The sequence below is a fragment of the Strix aluco genome, chromosome 1, assembly GCF_031877795.1.
Source record: "Strix aluco isolate bStrAlu1 chromosome 1, bStrAlu1.hap1, whole genome shotgun sequence".
Lineage (NCBI taxonomy): Eukaryota > Metazoa > Chordata > Aves > Strigiformes > Strigidae > Strix > Strix aluco.
This window is the reverse complement of record NC_133931.1, coordinates 120,703,109-120,725,195: the sequence shown is the minus strand read 5'-3', so window position 1 is coordinate 120,725,195 and position 22,087 is coordinate 120,703,109. Positions and strand designations below refer to the sequence as shown.

Sequence of the window (22,087 nt, the reverse complement as noted above, 5' to 3'; positions counted from 1 at the left end):
AGGCTAGTGCCGGAGTGGCGCGGCCCGGTAATGGCGCACCGCGCGGGCGGGCGGGCGCTGTCCCTGATGCGGGGCCGCCTGCGCCTCCCCGGCCTGGCGGCGGTGGTCGGCGGCTGCGCGGGCCGCGGGCAGGCCCGTCTCGGCTCCTCCGGTGCCGCGGTGCAGAGAGCGCCGCGGACAGCCGGCGCCGAGGAGGCGGGTGAAGGTAGGGGTCACCGCACCATGTTTCCCTCAGGGCCGGGCCGCCGTGTGGGACCGGAGCGGCACGGCTGTTTCTCCCAGGGGGGCGATGAGGTCAGGCGGGGGGGGTGGGTGTTTGCGGTGGGCGGTTCGGCTCCGGGAGAGGCGCCTGGGCATTACTGGCGTCCCGGGCACGATGTGCTGCTGCCCTTCAGGGCCCGGGGAGCCCTTGCCGGGGGCATCCCCATGGCAGCGAGGTCGGTCCGTGCCTCCCCGGCCGCAGTCCAGGGGGCCGGAATCCACTATTGTTGTTTGGGACATGGTTTATTAAACGTAGATACCAGCTAGAGGTAAGGTAAGTGACGGTGGTTATTTCAGAGAGACCCCATTAAAAAGACATAAGAGACGTTTGGTTGTTGCCGTGTCTGTAAGGACAAGCCAAGAAATAGCACGTTGTTGATGTGCTGTATCTTGGGTGTACCGTGTAACTCACAGTTAATGCATTTGTGAGACTGAGGCCTGCACTTCTACTTACGTTCATGTTTCAGAGCTTGAAAAACATTAGGTAGCAACCTTTTTTTAAAGAGAGGAGAAGATTAGGCTGTATTATCACAGTTTCACAAAACCAGCAGTCTTTTGCTATTCGTATCCTTGTACTGACAAATATGCAGCAGACTGGATTAAGGAACAATTCTAGATTTCAGTTAATCATTCTTGTTTTGATGTATACATTTGATCATTAGTCTCACCTGGTTTGCTACATGGCTATGTGAATGCTTGCATTAGCATCAGTGTGCAGAGGACACCATTAGAACATGTACGAGCACCACGTGGAGGATGGGGCTGTTTCTTCCAGCAGCAGTGCTGGTGTATACCTCTTTCAACTAATTGTGAACCTCTGGCACTAACTGGAGGTGTTGTGTGGAACGGGGAATGAAAGCAAAGTGGACTGCCTCTCATGCATCTGAAATGCTTGCAACCACCATCTGCATCTGTGCTATGCTTGGACTGTGCAAATGGCAGCAGAGTTGGGAAGAGACATCAGAGCATGTCTTCAGCTATAGTAACTAAGCATGTACAGGTTGTAAATTAGGCAAGAATCACATAGCTGTTCTGGCCTAATGCAGAGAACTGTGGGAGTGAGAAGATCTGGGTTCATCTCCTGACTGTGGCACTCGTCCACGGGACTTGTTCTTTCTGCATCTCAGTGGCTTCACACTTCATGCCCCTATGGAAAACAGGATATTATCATCTTCATAAAGCGCTTCTTTGGTCTTCTGATAAAAAATACTATATAAAACTAAGCTATTGAAACAAGTACTTAGGTTATTACTTACAAGCCTCTGTGAGAGCTCCATAAACTTGTAAAATAAAAGAGTTTTTAAAAAGATAACACTAGCAAATGTCATTAGAAGATTTTCTTGAGGCCACAATATCCCATGGGTTCCTCAAAATCAAAAACATAGAATGAAGAGCGCTCTGTTGCATCTCTGTTAGCAGGTAGTAGCTGCAGAGAACTGCATGTTCTCCAGCCTCCCAATCTGAATTACAAATGCCAGTATTAACAGGTAATAGCTTCACAGGTTCTGGTAATGTGATGTGGTCAGTGGATTAGTTTGAGAGTTATGCAGGGAAGTGATTATGATTTCAGATTTGAGTCATGGCCCCTTTGCCTATATGCAATCAAGAAGAAAGTTTCTGTGTTTCTGGATGTTCCGGCATGTCTCATTTCCATGTTAATTCCGTAGTCTGTCAGCAACAATATAGCTTGCCAGTAGTGTGGCGAGATATGACTGATATATGGGTTTATTGTAGTAGATGAAAGAATAGTATTAAACAGAAATTTTGAGTAGGAGTTTACTGTAAAAGAAGGTGGTGAGTTGTGAAAATAAGCAAGTGTTGAATTGTTCCAAAGGTGAAAGTGCTGGTTTTGTGGTAACTGAGAGAAATTATCTTTTCAGTGCAGCTTGCCAAAGGTCTAGCTCCGCCTCATACCGTAGCTGGTATTTCCAGACTTGTACGCAGAGTCTGACTGTGTGTGTGCTGAGTTTTTTGATGGTGAACAGCAAATCAAAGAAGAGCAAAGATTCCTTGTATCATCAAGTTTCCTGTGGCATCAAGGGAAGTCAGTATTGTTTTCTTCCTACGTTTCCTATTCCTTGTTCTTACAAATGTATGCATTTGTGAGAGACATACACTTATGTTTGTGTCTTTCATTCATTCTTGATTGTTTTCTCTTATGCTGTACCCCTTTAGAGAACCAGGACAAACCTTTGTTCAGTTGTTCAATCCAGAGGAAGAGATTTAAGTATACAAAAATAATTTTAAAATCTGTTTATATAGAAGAGCCTTGATGCTCATTTCTTCTCACAGATGCTGAAGTCAATATCAGAAAGAAGACATTCGCTGAGGTCCAAACAGAACGATTGGAGCAAGCAGAACGGACTATTTTAATTAAGTGCCCACCAAAACTTAACGAAAAGAAATTATTGCAGTATTTATCCAGTCATGGAAACATTAAGAGTCATTTCTTGTTTGAAAATCGTGTAAGTATTTAACAATTAAAATCTAGACTTAGACAAAAAGAAATGCCAGCATTTGGTCAAGGCCTCATACATGAAAGTTAAGCAATTTATATATAAATAATTAGTATATTAAATTGGTTTTTATCTTTGCTAATGTTTGGAAGTTGCTGAGCAACAGATTTTTATTCATCTGTCGGCTAAGCAACACCTCAAAGGGATAGCTAGCAACCTGTTTTGCACTAAACCTTCTAAACTTTTACATAGCACTGTTCATTGTTCTAACAATAGAGCTAACTCTTTTTTATGTTTCTTGCGCATTACAGTTGTGAAGATAAATAGATTTTACAACTTTTATGTTTAGTGCTTACTGCCAAGAATAGCATGTCTTAAATATTTTTGATTTCTTGTGAAAAAGTGTCTAAAAGTCTTGAGGTACAGAACCTAGCATTCAGCTTCAGGACCGTCATATTAAACTGTCTGAATAATATCAGTACAATCAGTTCAAGGCTTGTATGCATTTATCTAACCTTGTCTATTTCCATTCTTAATGTTTTAGGGTATCCATGCTTTAATAGAATTTTCGGAAAAGAACAGTATAGCCTCGTTGCAGGATGCTGTTGGAATCCCAAGTGCTGTAGAGCATCATGTTGTCCCATTTAAATCTAGACTTTTTACTTTCATGCTGAAAAACCCAGTGAGTCAAGCTGCTGAAGAGACACCAGTTCACCTCTCTCCTCAGTCTCACATTCCAGTGAAAGACCTTATTCAAAAGCTTTGTCATGCAGACAGTGTAAGTAGAGGTTTCTGCATCACTCTCAATTAAAAATGAACCATGTCCATTTCAGATTTGCAAGTGGTCATATGCAACTTTTAAAGCAATTTATTAAAAAAAAAAAAATAATTAACCCCTGTTAGAATTTTGTATGAATGGTTCTCCTACATTGAAACAAATAGATGAAATCAGTAATTTTAATTGTCAAAATAATTTTTTTCTGTATAAAATAAACCTGTTTGAGATTTAAAAAAATCTTCTAATTGCAGTGATATTAAGTAGATGAAAATATACGTTAATAGGTAGAAGATGGGTCATTGTATTTTTACAGTATTTATTTTCTTAACTAGATAAGCAGTCAGATGTACATTCTACTGAATGAGTATCAGCTTACAGAAGAAAATATCAGGCTCCGATTTCTGGCCTGTTCTCTGGTTCGGGATTTCGCACGTGCATATTTTCCCGACAGCGTGGTAAGGCCATTTGGCTCTTCAGTCAACACCTTTGGCAAATTGGGATGTGATGTGGACATGTTTCTGGACTTCCATGACACACAAAAGCATGCTACAAAAATGGTAAGATTATTCTGTGCATCTTCAGTCTGTTGGATTTCTTCAGCAGTGCAGCTCATTTGCTGTTTCACACACAGGAATCAGTTTGTTTATATTTAGGTTTTATATGAGTTCATACTATAGACTCTGAATAAGTTTATTTGAATGTCTGTATTTGAAGACTTTCAAAAGATGGACGTGTCATGAAAGAGATCTTTCCTTACAATAGGAAGAAAATTACTTGGCATTTACTTTATACTGTTAGGGTGAATTTCACTGTGAAAAAACCCCTCATCCTCCAAAATTGATTCAGCAATGTCAGACCTTCCCATCCTATTGCTGTGTTTTCTTCTCTGGAGCTGCTGGGCTTCATCCATGCTGTTTTAAAGCTTGGCTTTCATTTTCATGGTTTTATGCCTGTGTGTGCATGTGCATTTTGGGAGGTTTGTCGGGTTCTTTTCCTTAGTTTAAAGACTTGACTTCATGCTACAGAAAAGATACTGAATTATGTACAGGGGTGCATATTTATATACATATATACACACATAAGAGTGTGTGAAGGTGTGAAAGTTTAAGATGTGGGATAGTATTGGTGCATGGTTGCAGGTGGCAGACATGTTCATATTTGTGTTGTCTGTCCAGAGAAAATTACCGTGTTAACAGCACCTGATTTTCATTGTGAAGGGAATTAGTTAGCTTACTTCTGAAAGGAACCTGAGGATAAGCTGGTATATGTGAACTGTAGGTGCTTTGGGGCCCAGAACCCAGGAGCAAAACAGGAACTGAGCCAGATCAATGCAGATACTTTCAGTTGTCAGAGTTTTCATAAGATACTTCATAATTATTCAAATGTCTCACTGATAATACAACAGTAAGCACCAAGACAAGTGGTGATTACTAAGCAAGTGTAGAGGCTTGAAACTGAAATACACTCACTTGCTTTTCTGACAGAAGTACAGAATTTGCATCGCTATCTCGAGAAGCCGGAGGGTTACAAGACTGCCAGGAAACAATATTCAGTCAACAATATTGCCTTTTTCAATGCACATATTAAATTTCATCTTAATCATGGCTTTACCCGTGCGATGATTCGGAAATCTGCACTGTGTAACCAAGTTTACATGTTTAGTGTTGGTATTTGAGCAACTTCAAATTGTAATTGTTATTTAGAGTAGGTTGTGTCTCAGTCCATGTGCGTGTCGACGTGAGGAATGGGAAGGGATTAGACAAGGTGTTTTTGGAAGGATCTTATCCTTTGCTGCTGTTTTTTGACTGTGGACAGTGTAAATATCCTTTCGGATTGGAGAACGAAATATGAAAGAGAGAGATGAGAATCAAGATAGGAAGAAGGGAGAGTTGAATCAGAAATGCCCTGTGGAGAAGTTGGGATTCTTCATGGATTCTGAATGGGTAATTAAGTACGTGATTGTGGCGTTCTGAAAACTTTTCTTTTTATTTGTGTGGTGACAGTTTGGGAAAAACTAGCTTTGTTTTCCTTAAAAGCAAAAAAAAAAAAAAAACCTGCAATGGGCTTAAGCTTTTGAAGACTGAAAATTCTGTTAGCTTTTCTGTACAATTTGTATATTGCCACGTAAGTCACTTCTAAAGAAATACCCCTTCAAATTTATATACTTTTTAGTAGTATTGCAGTGATCAAAGACAATGAAAGCAAGTATGTTGGCTGAAGAGTGGGAGCATCGTGCGTGTGTGGGAAGTGTTAAAATCTAGGAACCTTTTACATTTAAACAGTGAAGTTACCGCTTAAATTTTGAAGGAAAAAGCTTTCAAGTATAAAACATCTGTTTTCAAAGTATGTTTTGTAACTAGCTGTTTTCTTTAGTATTCATCCTCTGTAGAAATAAGAGTTCTGTTATGAACTTTAGAGTTACTCGATGATGGATGGGGTTACTAGCAGTTGTGATTGCTTGTGGATGGTTGACAGACATTACTATGGGGATGCTGGAGCAAAAGCCAACAGGGATACTATCTGAGCATACGTTTTCAGGTTACATGATAGGTTAATAAGCTGTGTGGCATACTTATCCTCTGTGTGGTTCAGTGAGGCTCTTGCCTTACGTGTCTTTACACATTAAAGTTGATGATCTTCTTGGTTTTGTTGAAATTTTGAAGCATTAAAACATGGGCACATCTGCTGCATCAAGGTACGTTAGAGCATTGTCCTCTGAAGAAGTGTAGAAACCATTAGTGCAACTCTTGGGTCTCAAATCAAGCATAGTCAAAATGGGAGACTAAGGTGCTAGCACCTAGAGAGCTTTGTGCTTTGTAGGTGTGGTGGGTTAACCTTGGCTGGCCTCCAGCTGCCTACCCAGTTGTGCTCTCACTCCCCCCTCCTCAGCGGGATGAGCAGCAAAAATAAGGTGAAAAAGCTTGTGGGTCGAGGTAAAGACAGGGAGGTGACTTACCGATTACCGTCACAGGCGAAACAGACTCAACTTGGGGAAGATCAATTTAATTGCCAGTTAATAACAGAGTAGGATAGTGAGAAATAAAAAACCCAACATCATCTTCCCACCACCACCCTCTTTTTCCCAGGCTCAACTTCACCCCCAGCGCTTCTACCTCCTCCCCTCAAGTGGCACAGGGGGATGGGGAATGGGGATTGCAGTCAGTTCATAAAGCTTTGTCTCTGCTGATCCTTCCTCCTCGTGCTGCTCCCCTGCTCCAGCATGGGATCCCTCCCACAGGCCCCAGCTCTTCAAGAACTGCTCTAGTGTGGGTCCTTCCTATGGGGTACAGTCCTTCAGAAACAGACTGCTCCAATGTGAGTTCCCCACAGGGTTACAGGTCCTGCCAGAAAACCTGCTCCTCTCCATGGCCTGCAGCTCCGGCCAGGAGCCTGCTCCTGCGTGGGCTCTCTATGGGCCACAGCTTCCTTCAGGGCACTTCCACCTGCTCTGGCGTGGGGTTCTCCATGGGCTGCAGGTGGATATGTGCTCCACTGTGGTTATCCATGGGCTGCAGGACAGCCTGCATCACCGTAGTCTTCTAGGGAATCTCTGCTCCAGCGCCTGGAGCACCTCCTCATCCTCCTTCTTCACTGACCTTAGTATCTGCAGAGTTGTTTCTCTCACATTGTTATTACTCTCCTAGCTGCTGTGCAGTGTTTTTTTACCCTTTCTTAATTAAGTTATCACAGAGGTGCCCCCAGCATTGCCAATGGGCTCAGTTTTGGCCAGCAGCTACTCTGTCTTGGAGCTGGCTGGAACTGTCACTGTTCAACATGAGGAGCAACTTCTGGTGTCTTCTCACAGAAGCCACCTCTGCAGCTCCTCCACTACCAAAACCTTGCCATGTAAACCCAATACAGTAGGGAAACAAGATGTTGGGTGCATCTCCTATGATAGGCAATAGACAATACTTCAGAGGAAAGCAAAAGTCTCATGTAGTTGGCAGTGTGATTTATAGGGATAATGATATCCTCCCTGGCAAACTGTCTTACTAGTATACATAAATTGACTGTCTTAAAACAAGTGAAGACAAGGGGAGGTAGCTTTAGTTATAAGATGATACAGCCACAGTGGAAAGGGTATCTTCTGATTTCTTTACTACTGCAGCGTTTCAGGAGGTACCAGCAGTGGAGGAGGACCAGGCATTTCAGCACCTATTTACATTAAGTAACGTTTTTTGAGTCTTATGGTAAACTGGTTACTAGCTGTGAATTAAAAAAGCAGCAAAAGCGGGAGCATTCTTTACGAAGAGTGGATTATCAGCACAGTGTTTGACCACTGATAGGGTGTTTTTAACAGGTGAGGAGTTTGGGAGATTAGTGAATGACTTAAAACAGAGTTCTGTGATATTTTTTAGAGAAACAGTTTTTGTGTGAAAACAGTTATTCTTCTTGCTGAGTGTACTATATCAATTTACCCCAAAGTAGTACCTACATTTGCTGTTCGGAGCAACATGGCAAGAACAGGGGGAGAACCACTGGGTTGAGGCAAGTGTATCAGTACTTCATCCCCCAACACTGGCACCAAAGCTACATATGAAGGTCCTATCAATTATTAAGTGTCTGTTTTATCATTATAAAAAAGTCTTCATTCAGTTTTTGAGAGATTGAGCTGCTGTCTGGGAAGGCATGTTGTGATTTTTGTCGCAAACATAAAGGTCTGAACGCCACCACACCTACATGTTGGCCGAGTCCCCATCTTTTTCTTTCCTGTTACCTACCTCGGTGTTGATAGTTACAGGCTCCTTTCACTGTGAGCCAGCCCTGTTGTAGCATGCAGCTGCATGGCCAAATATGATTAGGGACCTCTCTCCTAGTACGTTCCAACACACGTGCTGCCTGGACAGCTGTTGGTGAGAGGGGAGCCTCAGTGATTGCCAGGGCGACTCAGAAATTCAGCACCTGAAGTGAGTTCATGGGAAAGGCTGCAAGGTCCATAACTTCTGAATTGTTTTGCATGTCTGTGAGTGCATGTTTTCTTTGCACTAGCTAACCTGATGACAACAAAAGTAACCTCCTCTGAGTCTCAGAGGACTAGTTAGGTCACTGCATAGTGCTATTTGTATAGTATGCGTTCACCCATGACATGTTCCAAGGGGGAGGGTAAGTCAGTGTCAGATACTGGATTAACAAGCAAAATTAGCTGAGGCTTAAAAATGTAGAGAGACTATAAAGAGAACAAAGATTTAATAGGTATGAAGTTATTTTATTGAGGTATAAACTACAAATATGACAATTTAGAGATCTACAGGAAAATTCATGTCTGATGTTGTCAAAATACATCTCCATGGGTTTTTTTATTTGTCAGAAAAACTGTGATGTGATTATTTTAAGTCTTACAGAAATTTACCTTCATTTTGATGGATTAAGCAATTTGCATGCTAAATTTTTTTTTAAATGAAAAAGACTGCTATATCTAATAACACATTGTTCTTTGAAGAATTGAAATGGAATTACTGGTGGTTTGAAATTAATGGTAGTTTGGTTGTGTTTTGCCCCTCTTTTTAATTTAATTGTATTTTTTAGTCAGAGGATATACGCTCTCTTGGGAATTCCAGAATTACTTGTTTTAGGCAATAGTGGGATGTAGTAGTATTATACTCTCATCTGAACAAGTAACTTTACAGTAAGTTAATCACTGTTAACCTGGAAAAATTGAATCAGTGAAAAAGAATATAGAAGAGAAAGCAGTATGTTTTTGCGTTTTTAAAGTTCTGTGGGCTGCTTTGAATAATTCTCGTCTTTCAGTCTCTCACTGTACAGACTCCTTTGCAAACTGGTGTAGTCTTTTAGAAGTATTCTTAAATGCCTCTTTGGTTCCAGAACTAACAGTTTACTTTTAAAATTTTGTGTTAGAAAAAAGGTCCCTTCGAAATGGAGTATCAGATGAAAAGATTACCATCTGAAAGATTAGCAAATCAGAAAATTCTTTCTGTGATTGGTGATTGCCTTGATAATTTTGGCCCTGGATGTGTGAGCGTACAGAAGATACTCAATGCTCGCTGCCCTCTGGTGAAATTTTCCCATCAACCGACAGGATTCCAGTGTGATCTGTCAGTGAGCAACAGGTGAGACCTGGTTTTAAGAAGTTTACGAAGAATACTGATGTACTTATGTTCTGAAAACCTGTAATGAAAACTGTTTAGTCTACTCCTTTCTATGTTCTTAACAAATGTGAATGTTGGCTCTGAAAGTAAAAAGGGTATTTTTGACTTCTAGAGCTTAGGTTTTAATGTGCTTAAAATATCTTTCTCCAGCATAGGAAATGCTTGCTAGCTGAAACTGAAGACTTAAATCACTCTATACAGTAAGGCTGGCTTATAAGGAATTAGAAGGCAATGTTCATTACTCATTACTTCCCTTCATGGGTATGAGTATACAGACAGCCTTTTTCTGATTGCTTTTCAGATTAAGCATCTCCATTGTGTTAATATTCAGTAATTTGGCTTGCAGTTATTTTGGTGTCCTTTTTAAATCATAAGGGTCTGCACCCACCTGTTTGCTGACAAGGTATCCTGAATGCTAAACGAACTCACTGCATCAGAAAATGGAGTCTAAAGTGTTACTGTCATTTAGGACCTTTCACAACACTGCCCAATAGAGGGAGCAGGCTTCTTAAAAATACCTCTCTTGGCATCTATTTTTCCTCTTCCAGCTTGCTCTCTTTGGTTGATAGTAAAGCATATAATTTATTTTGCTGTCAGTTATTTTATTAAGAAGTACCCACCTTAATCCAGTATACATCCATAGGCCTGGCATAAGGGTACATAATCGAAAATGAGTTTTTCATTGTTGTTAGGGAATAGTAAAACATGAGTGATTATCTTCCAGAATACTTTTCATACGACTTTGAGTGCAGATTTTGTGATTTGTCTACATTAGATACCATCAGAACGTAGACTGAATTTTCTGAATTACCCGAAGTTCTGTTTCAGAATATGCAGGAGTTGTTAAGGCAGTACTGAGCAAATATCTTACAATAAAACTACTTTTGTATATGTGGCCACAGCGAAAGTCAGCATGCAGTTCTGTGCAAACTTCCTTGTAATTCTCTGCTGACAGTTTGCCTGGTTGGGGCTGTGTGCGTTGTCTTGTTATCATCTGGAGTAATAACAAACCTCTGTGGACACAAGGAAGCACTTCACAGTGGAAACTTTAGAAGTCCAGGTGTTAACAAAACTTTGACATGGTAAACTTCCCCAAAAATGCCATGGTGGATTTTTAGAAGAATTCAGTGCAAGATTGGGAGTAAAAACCCCTGCAGCTGTGGTTCAACAAGCCCTTTAGAGTAAAACTGACCCCAAAGTAAGTTTTGCTCTCAAACTGTGCTTCCATTTTTTTCCCCTGCTTTTTGCCCTCCCATTTGTACACTGCATACGACCATAGGATGAAGCCTATAAAAACTGATCCATCAGATTTATCCTTCCAGAGTAGTTGCTTTTTCAGCAGGACCAAACATCAGTAATTTGAAAATTACCAAACTGACTTGTTTTGAAAATTGCATTGTGTGTCTGCACTTCATGTATTCAGTGCATTATTTTATTACTTTTTAGATTAAAGTTGTAAAAGAAGTTCTAGTTCTATTTTATTATATATTAGGATAGAGATATTGTCTAATGTACCTCAAAGGCAATTTTAGCTAAGGTGTTTTTTCACCTTGATTCAGCATAGTTTCACTCGTGGGTACTTGATGGTGGTTTTTTGATTTTGTTTGTTTTTTTTTTCTTCCAATGTGATGTGGAACAAGGAAACAGGAGACAGGGCAAATGCAGCATTATTATTTAACCCATCACTGTATCCTTATTATGGAAAACTACCAGGTATTTAATCCTGGACAATTTCAGTCATTCTCTTCTATTTTTTTAAATGCATAGAAGTTAAATTTTTTTTTTTATGGATACCCTCTTCCTTTATAACTGATGCTCTAGGGCTGAGCAATGAACACTGCATCTGGTACTTGACAATTCTCTCATTATTTACTTGTCTTTTGCCTTTCATTTCTTTTCCAGCATTGCTATAAAAAGTTCAGAACTCTTGTATATCTATGGCTGTCTTGATTCCCGTGTAAGAGCACTAGTGTTCAGTGTACGATGTTGGGCCCGTGTTCATGGACTTACAAATAGTGCTCCTGGTAACTGGATTACGAACTTCTCTCTGACCATGATGGTCATGTTTTTTCTGCAGAAGAGATCACCGCCTATCATTCCAACACTAGACCAACTTAAAGTACTGGCAGGTAAGGACAGCTGTTGATGTGGTTCATTGAAGTGACTTTCCCATTTGTTTTCTCTAAAGTGATGAATAAACACAATCATTTCTTTATGCTCTCAAATACTAATGCATATTATGTATGCCTGAAGTTTGAGGGAATATTCAAGTTTTACTTCAGGGGTTTTTTTGGTGAAAATAATGCATTTTTAAAGGCAAATCATTTTTCAGTACAATACTAAATTCTACTTAGAGATAATTAAAAGTCATTCATTTGCTCAATGCTCCCATGCTGGCTGTTTTTTCTTTATTTTGTATTTTGGTTTTTAGAAGACTTGTAAGGTCTCAAATGTCTCTGCAGTTGTTACGGATTTTGTGCAGATTGATATGATGTGTATTGTTTTATAGAAACCAAATGTTTAAAAGAGGCTATTTTTTTCCCCCACAATTTGTAATATCCTTGAGACTGTTCAGGCCATCTGCAAATAATTCTTATATCTTTGCAAACAAGCTGTTCTGGCTGTTTCATACATAGCTTTTAGGGTGTGTTATCTTCAGTAAATCTAATGAAAGCATAGAGTATGACACCCCAAGTTCTTGATTCCTCACTCATGCCTTCTGCTTATTGACATGCTTCCTTAGAAGCTTTGAGTGGAGAAAAAGATCTGTGTTCAGTTGCTTTAAAATCAGTTCAAGCATTTCCATCAGAATTCTGTAGAATTTTTAAACATAAAACAAAACACCTGTCCTGAAATTTTACAGGAATATTCCTAATTCTCTTAATTTTTAAAAAAAATACGGTGGACACTTTGGGTCTGACTTTTTTGAAACCATCGTATAGGTATTAACTTCAAAGATTACTGCTGTTCAGTATATAATAAAACTCTCTATGCAGAAGTAACAGGTTTGTTACTTAAAAGAAGTAACTTCACAGATACAAAGATATCATATACCTTATTCCTGTAGGCTTTTGAAAATATGCCATTTACTCATGCTTCTTTTCGCTTGCTTGTCCATAGACTTTTTTCTTTTAAATCTTTAACCACTTAAGTTGAATCTTAACCTGAAAGTTCACTTGTGAACTCCTAATTTGATTTACTTAATGTGAGCATTCACTGAATTCAGTCGTGTCTGTTACCTGAATTTTATTAAATACAATGGCATTTTATTGTTTATCAATTCAAAATATGCCTGTGAATTTTGTTTCAGATGACAAAGACATGCATGTAATTGGAGGATATGATTGCTCATTTGTTAGTGATTTAAGCAAGATTAAACCTACAGAAAATACAGAAACACTTGGTAGGTAAATCTTCATCAACTTTGTTTTTTAATTTTTATGAGCATATTGATAATAAACTTTCCATTAATGTTACTGATGACTATTGTTTTTCTTTCCCTTAGATGTATTATTGGGTGAGTTTTTTGAATATTTTGGAAACTTTGATTTCAGAAAGAATTCCATAAATCTTCGAAAGGTAAATTAATTTTAATCTCTCATCAATTGAATTTCCCTGTCTGCCGTTTGAGAAACTACATATGCTAAGCAACAATTTCTGTCATTTTTTAATTGTATATACAAAGTATATTTAAATTGGTTGTATCCAGAAACTGGGAGTTTTTCTCTTGGACCCTAATCACTTACAGCACCATTAACATTACAGTGTCATTACTTGGAGATGTTAGAAAGCACAAACTCTGATGTATGATTTTTGTCTGACAACCCTGTGATAAAAGTGGTGGTTTTAAAAAGTAGAAGGTGTTTTGCTTCTGTGAGAGGAAAACTTTTTAAAATGTCACCGTGTATGTCATAGCAAAAGTCTGTGACAAACCCTGTATGCCAAGAGCCTTTGCATTTAAAGTTGGGAGTCCAGACCCAAACAATGTCTGCATTAAAACTTACAACTGAGTTCTGAAATTTGTTTTTGGCACTTGAGTTTCCTACTGCAGTTTGCATTGGCCTACAGTAAGTGTACTTACAACTCGGTAAGCATGGCGGATAACATGATCATCTATGCTTGCCAAGAGATCTGCACTATCACTTTGGTTTACTTTATATGTTTAAGTCATGCTGTTTATTGATGCGTGTGCATGCAAGTGTAATAGAAATATATATAAATGTAACTACCTTAACTCACACCTGTTCCTGCTGGGCTGCTTACCAGATGGGGGGTTTCAGTGCCATGTCACTGTGTGGACACTTGTGTTTGTGTTTTGTTTCCTACTTGGGCATTGTGGGTTACTGGCATAAGAGCTCTTTTTGTCACTGCAGGTTGATCCTAGAAACTGATTCATTAAGCTGGAGAACTTTTGTTTGCCATTAAGCATTACAAAAGGCAAGCAAAACCATAACACGTGTTGGAGCCTGAGCTAGTCAGGGGCAATGCCTGTGCTGCTTCTTGGCCATGGAACAAAAGTATGTATGTAGCATGTATGTGGACACATCCTGGACTAGCAGTAGCTGGTAGGTGCCTGCTAGAGCTTGCAGTAGAAGGCTTGCAGAGGTTCTGCAATACAGAGCAGGTCAGCTAAGTAGCACTGATAACCATTGAGGTGGAAGTGCATTTAAATAGCAAATTACATAGTTGTCAACAACTTGCACTGTACTGTACCAAGTGTCCAAAAGTGGACCATGACCTGAATAGCTCTGTAGTTAAAAGACAGAGTTGAACTGGGAGGAATTTAAGCTGAGACAATAATCTTGTTTTGTTATACTAGCTCTTAATGAGCACTGTGAGACGAATGGTTTGAACAGTTTAAGTGCTTGTAGCAGTTTATGAAGCTGGGCTGTGCAGGTTAATATGACACACTCGTGCTGCCCATACACAAATGGAGATAGGAGTAGGAGGTTGCAATGAGTGAGGTCTGAGGTTTGTGGAAAAGCAAATGGGAGAATGGCCAAAAAGACAGGCTAAGCTGTAGTTGTGTGTCCTTTGCCTTGAAGGAAATCTAGGCTGAATGTGGCAAGAAAAAACACCACTAAGAATTCAGAGAACAGGGGTCATACAGTCAAGTTGACGGGAAAATTAACTTGATTAATAATGACTATTTTTTTTGCAAAAAGTTCTGGACTAGGTCAAAATACTTCTAATGCTAATGTAATAACTCAAGTGATTTGTTATTTGCTCACCCTATAATGCACATATGCAACTTTGGCTTTTTCTTTCCACTGTCTGCAGGGAAAGGAAGTAAATAAACCTGAGTCGTCTCCTCTTTATATCTGGAATCCCTTTGAACAAGACCTTAATATCAGCAAGAATGTTAATCAGCCACAGCTGGAGAAATTTGTAGCTATGGCCAGGGAAACTGCCTGGATTTTACAGAAAGAAGATAAAACTCAGCGAATGATCAATAAAGAGCCTTGGGGACTGGCAGCCCTAATGATACCATTTGGAAAAAGTAATCACAACAAGATGAAGAACAGGGTGAAAGGAATAGGAAGTGAAACAATCAGAAGCCTCTTGGACTCTTTAAAGTTAAATAGTGCAAGCAGTCTACAGAAAGCAGTGGAAAAGTGACTTTCAGCACAGAAACACAGCAGCTGATATTCTGTTTTAGGAATTGAATGTGATACACTGAAGAACATTACTTTTAATAACATTACTTTTAATATTTCTACTGTGGTGAAATGGAGAGTCAAACAACCTCTGTTTCCATTGTGATGCTTTTTGTACAGGTCTGCTTTCTTTCTGTACATTTTTCTCCTCCTTACTCTTCACTTTTCCATCTGTTTTATGAATGAAGAGCATTCAAATGCACGTTTTACAGATGTATTTTGGAAGTAGCCTTCAGTTGGGCACTCTAAAAAAAAAAAAATGACAGACAGGAGCAGCATGGGAAAAAGCCTTTGGGAATTCTGTTGGCTAATATACAAATGATATGCTAAGTAAAAGCTCAAGAAACAACCTCCTTTCAGTGAAACCACCATTTAAAAGAAGATGAATGTTAGAACCATTGCTTCCATTCCAGTCGCGTTCTGGAAGCCAGTAAAACCAAAGTGCATGTATCTATTTTTGCAATTGTTTTCCATTCATGTAGATAGTGCCAAGACAAAATAAAGAGAAGGGAATTAGATAGTAAGGTTTGCAGTTTCATAAAGCATTGCTCTCTAAGGGTAGTGCAACTGTTTTGTGTTGGAAAAGTGGTTTTGCTCTCATGCTTTCCACCTGATCTCAAATTTTTTCAGTCAACTCTCTTTTGTTTTCTGTACCCATAGGACTGGTTCCCACCCACGCTTGTATATACACTCATGTTTCTCATTTTGCCTTTACCTTCACTTTAAACCTGTATTTCAGGTTCAGGTGGGGCTTTTGCATGCCCTTCTTGCCTTGTCGCTCTCCTCAAAGTTGCTGCCTACTAGGCAACACCAAAGTTGCCTTCTTGCTATCCCTCGCAGAGGGATCTGTCCCTTCCAGAGATCCATAGGGAATCGTCTGTCATGCTGGCCTGTTCCCAGTCTTGCCTTTCAGATATTCAGCAGAACGGTGACTGTCCCCCTTCCAGATCAGTTGGGCCAGTGAGAGTCAATGCTTCTCATGGACTTAAAGCATTGAGTTTTCTGTCCATCTGCACAAAAGAGAGGAGTGGGGAGAGGGGAGGGAAGAAAGGAAGGAAGGAAGTCAGAAAGGGAAATGGAGCACAGGCAAATGTCAGATAGATTTTCCAGGTACATTTGTGAGTATTACACCTGTCCAGTTTGAGAGCCCCTTGTGCATTGAAACTAAACAGTGATAACGAGCCTACAGACTTGTCTTTGTTCTTAACAGAAATGCCATACAAGAAATTACTGTAACTCGGAGATTATCATACAGATGCAACATAGATGTTGACAATTACTGTTTTATTTTAATATTTTTAGATTCTTTAATGTTGCAGTGGTACATGATTTTGTGTAGACTCTCTTTATAATGGTGTAGTCTGAACAGTTAAAAACTGTTTTTTCTCTTTTCCCTGAGGTATTTGTTGGAAATACTGTGGGCAGTAATGCACACTTCCAAAGTACTTGTAAAAATTGGGCAAGGAAAAGTACTTTCCAGCAGTTGGCAGACTAAAGGGTTAGACCTTGAGTGGCGGGAAGACCCTGTTACAGATCAATTCCATATTGGTTTATTTGGAATTTAAAATAATATGTGTCCATTTCTGATTCGTAAATGTGTTCTCGAATAGTAACTCACATAGTCATTATTGTGGTCACAGGAATTCATTCTTGTATTAACTTCTTTGAGATTGAGCCTTGAATTTCAAGCTTAGTTTTATGCCTAAATAATGGTGGTAGTGTGTGAACTTCTTTTTGGAGGCTGGTATGAAGTTTATTATGACTTGTTATTGGTGCTAACCCAAAGCCTTTGACATCAAGCTTCGCACTGATGCTGTAAGGAGTCTGTTGCTACCTTAATCTTAACAGAACCTGGAGATACATTTTCTGCTGTTTCCCCAGTAATGAAACTTTGAAGCTTTTTGAAGATTAGGGCAGTACTCAAGCCCTTGTGCTTTTTTTTCCCCCCCCCAGCTAAATAAAGTGGGTAATACTGTAGTGCAGTAATAAGAAAATGGCTTATCAGGGACAGAAGCATACAGCAGAACTGTGGCAGTGTATACCCACTTGCATTATATTCACAGTGGTTCAATCTGACATAGATAGGAAAGATTTTGCAAGAATTTTGACACCTAGACACAGGACACTTGTAGTCAAATACCAATAAACTTTGGAATTTGGCTATTTTATTTGCTTTATTTGTAAATGTGTATAGGAGTTCAAGCTGCTTAGTATTCCTTAAAAGGCAGGGCAGAACATGGTTACTGTACATGCTGCGCCTTTCAGCATCACTTTTCTGTTTAGACTGCCTGTCCCTTGTGGGAATAGTTCTGAACCCTTGTCATGGCTGCAGGCCAGTTTCTGAAAAAAGAAAAGAAAAAAGCCAAAAGCAGTGCTGTAGCAATGGAAATGCACAGGTGATTGTTTCAGATGTCTGCAAGTCCAGGGCGCTGGAGGCCAGCTGCTGAGCGAAGCCCTGGAGACTTCGAGGAGCAGCTATCATTCATGATACAAATAAGCCCGACTGCCAGCTTTCATAGAGGAGGCTGCTAGCTGGGGCTGGAGAGCCGACTGTAAGCTTCCCTAGAGCATGAGCTGCGTCTGGGAGAAGAGCTGCATGATGCTGGTGGAACTGAGGCCAGCTGTGGGAAGAGAACCAGACAGAAGAGGAGGACCAAGACTTGAAGGGGGTGTATTTAGCAAATCAAGAGAAATGGTGTGATTATAATTTCCTGAGGGCAGCAGCCTTATCACATTGAAGATGGTTGGAAACAATCAATATGTTTTTGCCAGTAAAAACAAGTGTTGGATATTTGTCAAGAAAGGACTATGGTGATGGTCTGGACTTGAGAGCTTGTTCATATCATCCAAAAACATGTAAACAATGTCTTGGCAAGGGTGAGGCAGTAAGTTTTAGTTACTTCTCAAACTTGGCACTGATATGTTATATTGTAGGGTAGGATTGTTGGGAAGGACATATGTAAAGAACATCACTGGATTAAACACATTTTTGCCCCCCCTGCCCCTTCTCCTCACTGGGAATATTTCTTAGTGCAGTCTCACATTCCTTGTCTCTTAACTGGTCAGGGAAACTGAAAACATTTAGAAGTTCCTTGGCCTGAGAAAATGTTCTTTGGGACATTAACATCAAGTTAACATTTGTTGCCAGGATTTTTTTTTTTCCTAGATGTTTGATGCTCACAAGAGTTGCAGGAATGGGTTCTGATGCAACTGCCACTGCTCCATCATTCCTCTGGAGCTTCCTGGGAACCTGCAGCCTTGGTCTACAGTTGGCTGCTGGGTGAGCATCTGTGTGTGATGCTTTGTGGCTAAGACACAGTCACAAAACTGAGACTGCTTGGCTGATAGCAGATGCTCTGTTCCTCTGCCTCAATTTCAAAACTACAGTTCCTGCTTGGGATTCTGTCCTTTAGACTTTGGATCACAGTATAATTCAGGTTGGAAGAGATCTCTGATCCAGCCTCCTCCCTAAGTGAAATCAGCTGTGAGATCAGACCAGGTTCCTTGGGGCTCCATCTAGTCAATCCTTGAAAATCTCCAAGGATGGTGACTTCACAGTCTCTCCAGACAACCTCTTCCAGTGCTTGACTGTCCTCATCACCCTGATGGGCTGGTCTGTGGACGTACACTGCCACGTCTTTGTCAGTCTTACTGGCTTCTTTTCTGATCCTGACCCACGCTCTCAATCAGACTGCCATCCATCACAAAGCTGCTCCTTCATGTAAAGAGCCCCCCCAGTCTTTCCTTCTTCCTTTGCAGTCTTTCCTGAGGAACTTGTATCCATCCATCACGGTGTTCCCACCACATACAAGCTCTCCCACCATACCTGTTATTCCAACAGGGCTGTAGTAACAGTGCGAGGAGCTCTAGTTCCTCCTGCTTGTTCCCCAGGCTGCCACACATTTGCATCTGTACATCTGAGGTGGGTGCATGTTCATCCTATTTTATTGTTCTTGAGGTCCCTCTTGTTCCAATCGCCCTGTATCCTTTGCTTTCAATCCATGTTCACCGCTGCCTTGCTTAACTGTGGGTTATAATTGTCATCCCTTATATTGTTCCTAGCTGAAAGCCTTGATATGACCACTGCTCTTATCCAGCTTACAGAAGCCCCATGACACTCAAATCCTGCCTGAAAATCAATTTATAAAAGGATCTGCAGGAAAATAAGAGGTTGTGAGTACCAGATTGGCATTGCAGAAAAGCAGCAGAAAATACATTTGTGCTGCCACAGGGGAGCATGATGGAAACATCTGAGCTAGCCTCAGCTGTGCTGGTGCATCCGCAGAGGAGCACGTAACACCACACAGAGACACGTGCAGGTGTGGAAGCAAAAAGTCCTGGAGATGCAGCACTGTGTCCTTGGACTCTCTTGCCCAGCAGAGCTTGTCAGCTTGGATCTGGCACATTGCTGGTGCTCTGTTACTTCTGGGTCCAGACCAGCTGGGCTCTCAGGTGCAGCATAGCTGTACTCCGTGCTCGTGCTGGATCTGGGGTCATTGAAGAAATGTGTTCTTATAACAGTATGTCTTAGTTTTTGTAAATCTATTTCTCAGTTCACTTTAGTTTATACTCTCAGGGGGGTACAGGCAATCTTTTTACTTGACACAATTTTGTACCTTTGGAAAAAGGAAAGATAGACAACCTTTATTTAAATAATTTTGCTAACAAACTAGTTAAAGGTCTATGCCAAGTTCAACTGAAGCAAGTTTAGGATTTCCAGCCTGGGATGCTTTGGGGATCTGATAAATCAACAATTAGGAAGTTTTTCAAACTTAAATCATCTTGTTCACTGGAAAGCTCTCCCTTCCAAATGCTTTGTCTTGCTTATCACAAAATTACCACCAAGGTTCTCTTCTAGTACAAAATTCTTCTAAATGTCGTGGGTAATTTGGGGTCAGTTTGTTTAAAACAAGGGTTAGGATTTATACAAGGCTAACCTGTGCCTGGAGATAAAACCTCTTCTTCCATAAATCCTCTTAGTTGAAAATCTTGATCCACTGCTTTTGCAGACCTGTATCTCATACTTTCTTTAAGTAGAGGGTTGTTTTGCTTTCTTGTGCAGTACCTTTCTGCTTCTTTTCCCCCTCCCCGTCTGATCTGTAAAAAATAATATTTCATTTGACCCATAGTACTTTGTGGAGCAATAGTGAATACAGCTGCATTCAAGAAATGGGTAGTTTTTAAAATGTGGCTCTCACATCCCAATGTAAGTTTTTTCAACTTGTTAATTTCTTGTGTAGATTGAGTCTCCATACTGCCTTTTCCAGGGCCTGTAGAGGGATCAGTTAGCTGGACTTCATGGACCTCACCTATACTGAGCATGTATTTTTAGGAAGTCTGTTCATTTAAGAGACTTGTTTAATACAGTCTGTGGTATTAGAAAGTAGCAGTTCCCTGCAAATTTTTTTAGAGATTCTTTACCCTTCAAAATTATTTCTGGTTTCCCTGTTGTTATGGGGAAGACTATGTTCAATTCATTGCACAGAAAGACTTCAGAGATAGGCTTTTGTTCCCATGCTGAGCTCTCTTGTGCATACAGAATTGTAGTCAATGTAAACAGTGCAGCCCTGTACAGGAATCTTGCATGGAACAACTCCCAGAATATGTCTTCTAGGTATTATCCTTGCAGCCCAATGGGGGAGGTAAAAGCCCCACAAATTACTAAGGCATAGCCTCCCATTTGTGTTGCTGACTCCACGGGATGGAACAATTCCCATAATTCTGTATTGCTTTTTCTCATGTTGGACACAGGCAAGACTCTGCTTTCCTGCAGAGAAAAGGTATATATGTTAGAAGTTGGATTGTTAGGTTGAAAAGCAGTATTATTTAAATTCTTTCTGAATATTTACATCCTAAGTTTGGTTTTCTAGAGTCCTTCTCTAGGAGCTACTGCTAAAGATTTTCAGGATGAGAGAAAGAACTGGGAGAAAACATAAATGCTTTGCATTTCAAGTAATTATATAAATTATAATTACTATTACATTAATTATCAAAAATAATTATACAGTGGAAAGCAACACATGTAACAATCCAGCAGTAACAAGGAACGCTGCCTTGTCTCTTCGAACCAGTTTTCCTCTCTTAATTTTCTGTAGTCCTCCCAGTGGTGCACTACTTTTATAAAAGGATGGGATTTGGGAGAGCATACTGAATGGAAATTACAATATCCAATACATGGGAGGGTAAGTATATAGCCACTGCAGTAAATAAAAAAGGAGCATTACTGACTCCATTCAGAGATTTTGTGACTCCAAAAATACAATCTAGAGAATTGTTCTGTGGATCTTAAGGTGATTCATACTTCTTCCTTTTGAAAATTATCTTTGGACACGTATCAAAACAGGGTTTGCTATAATTGCTTGACACCTGAGCTTGCAAAGTAAGGTCTCATTTGAAATGACTATGATCTGTTTTGTTGAGACACTAAAGACCTTAGCTGTTACAGTTCTGCACTAAAATCCATGTTTAAGAGGGTTTGCATTGCAGTTGGCTTAGGAATGTGGAATATTATCACTTTCAGTTATCCCAAAAATGCAAATGCTTACAGATAGCAACAGACTTTCACACTTCTCCCACTTAGGCTGTACAATTTTGCTTCCCCCTTTTACTGTACACAATATTTTCAATCTTTCAGATGTTTTGCAGCAATTAATTTTATATTTCTTCTAGAAGATAAATTAAAAAATCTCCTCTGTATTTGTTCAGTACGTTGCTGTTCCCTTGTGCTGTTGAAGTCTTTGGTGAGATAAAGAATAAAATATCTGGCGCTTTCCTTCCTCAGATGTGGGCAGAGGTTTGTGGTATACTGAAACAAGGATGCATTTTGTA

General features: G+C 40.1%; 1 protein-coding gene across 1 annotated transcript; it reads left to right on the top strand.

Moving 5' to 3' along the window:
- The first annotated feature begins 20 nt into the window (after positions 1-20).
- Positions 21-22,039, top strand: MTPAP (mitochondrial poly(A) polymerase). Its single transcript, XM_074833254.1, is given in 10 exon segments — positions 21-205; positions 2,554-2,726; positions 3,262-3,495; positions 3,828-4,052; positions 9,352-9,563; positions 11,505-11,731; positions 12,913-13,005; positions 13,108-13,181; positions 14,883-15,195; positions 15,198-22,039. Coding segments are annotated over 10 exon segments (1,797 nt in total). The 5' UTR covers positions 21-30; the 3' UTR covers positions 15,269-22,039.
- The last annotated feature ends 48 nt before the right edge of the window (positions 22,040-22,087 follow it).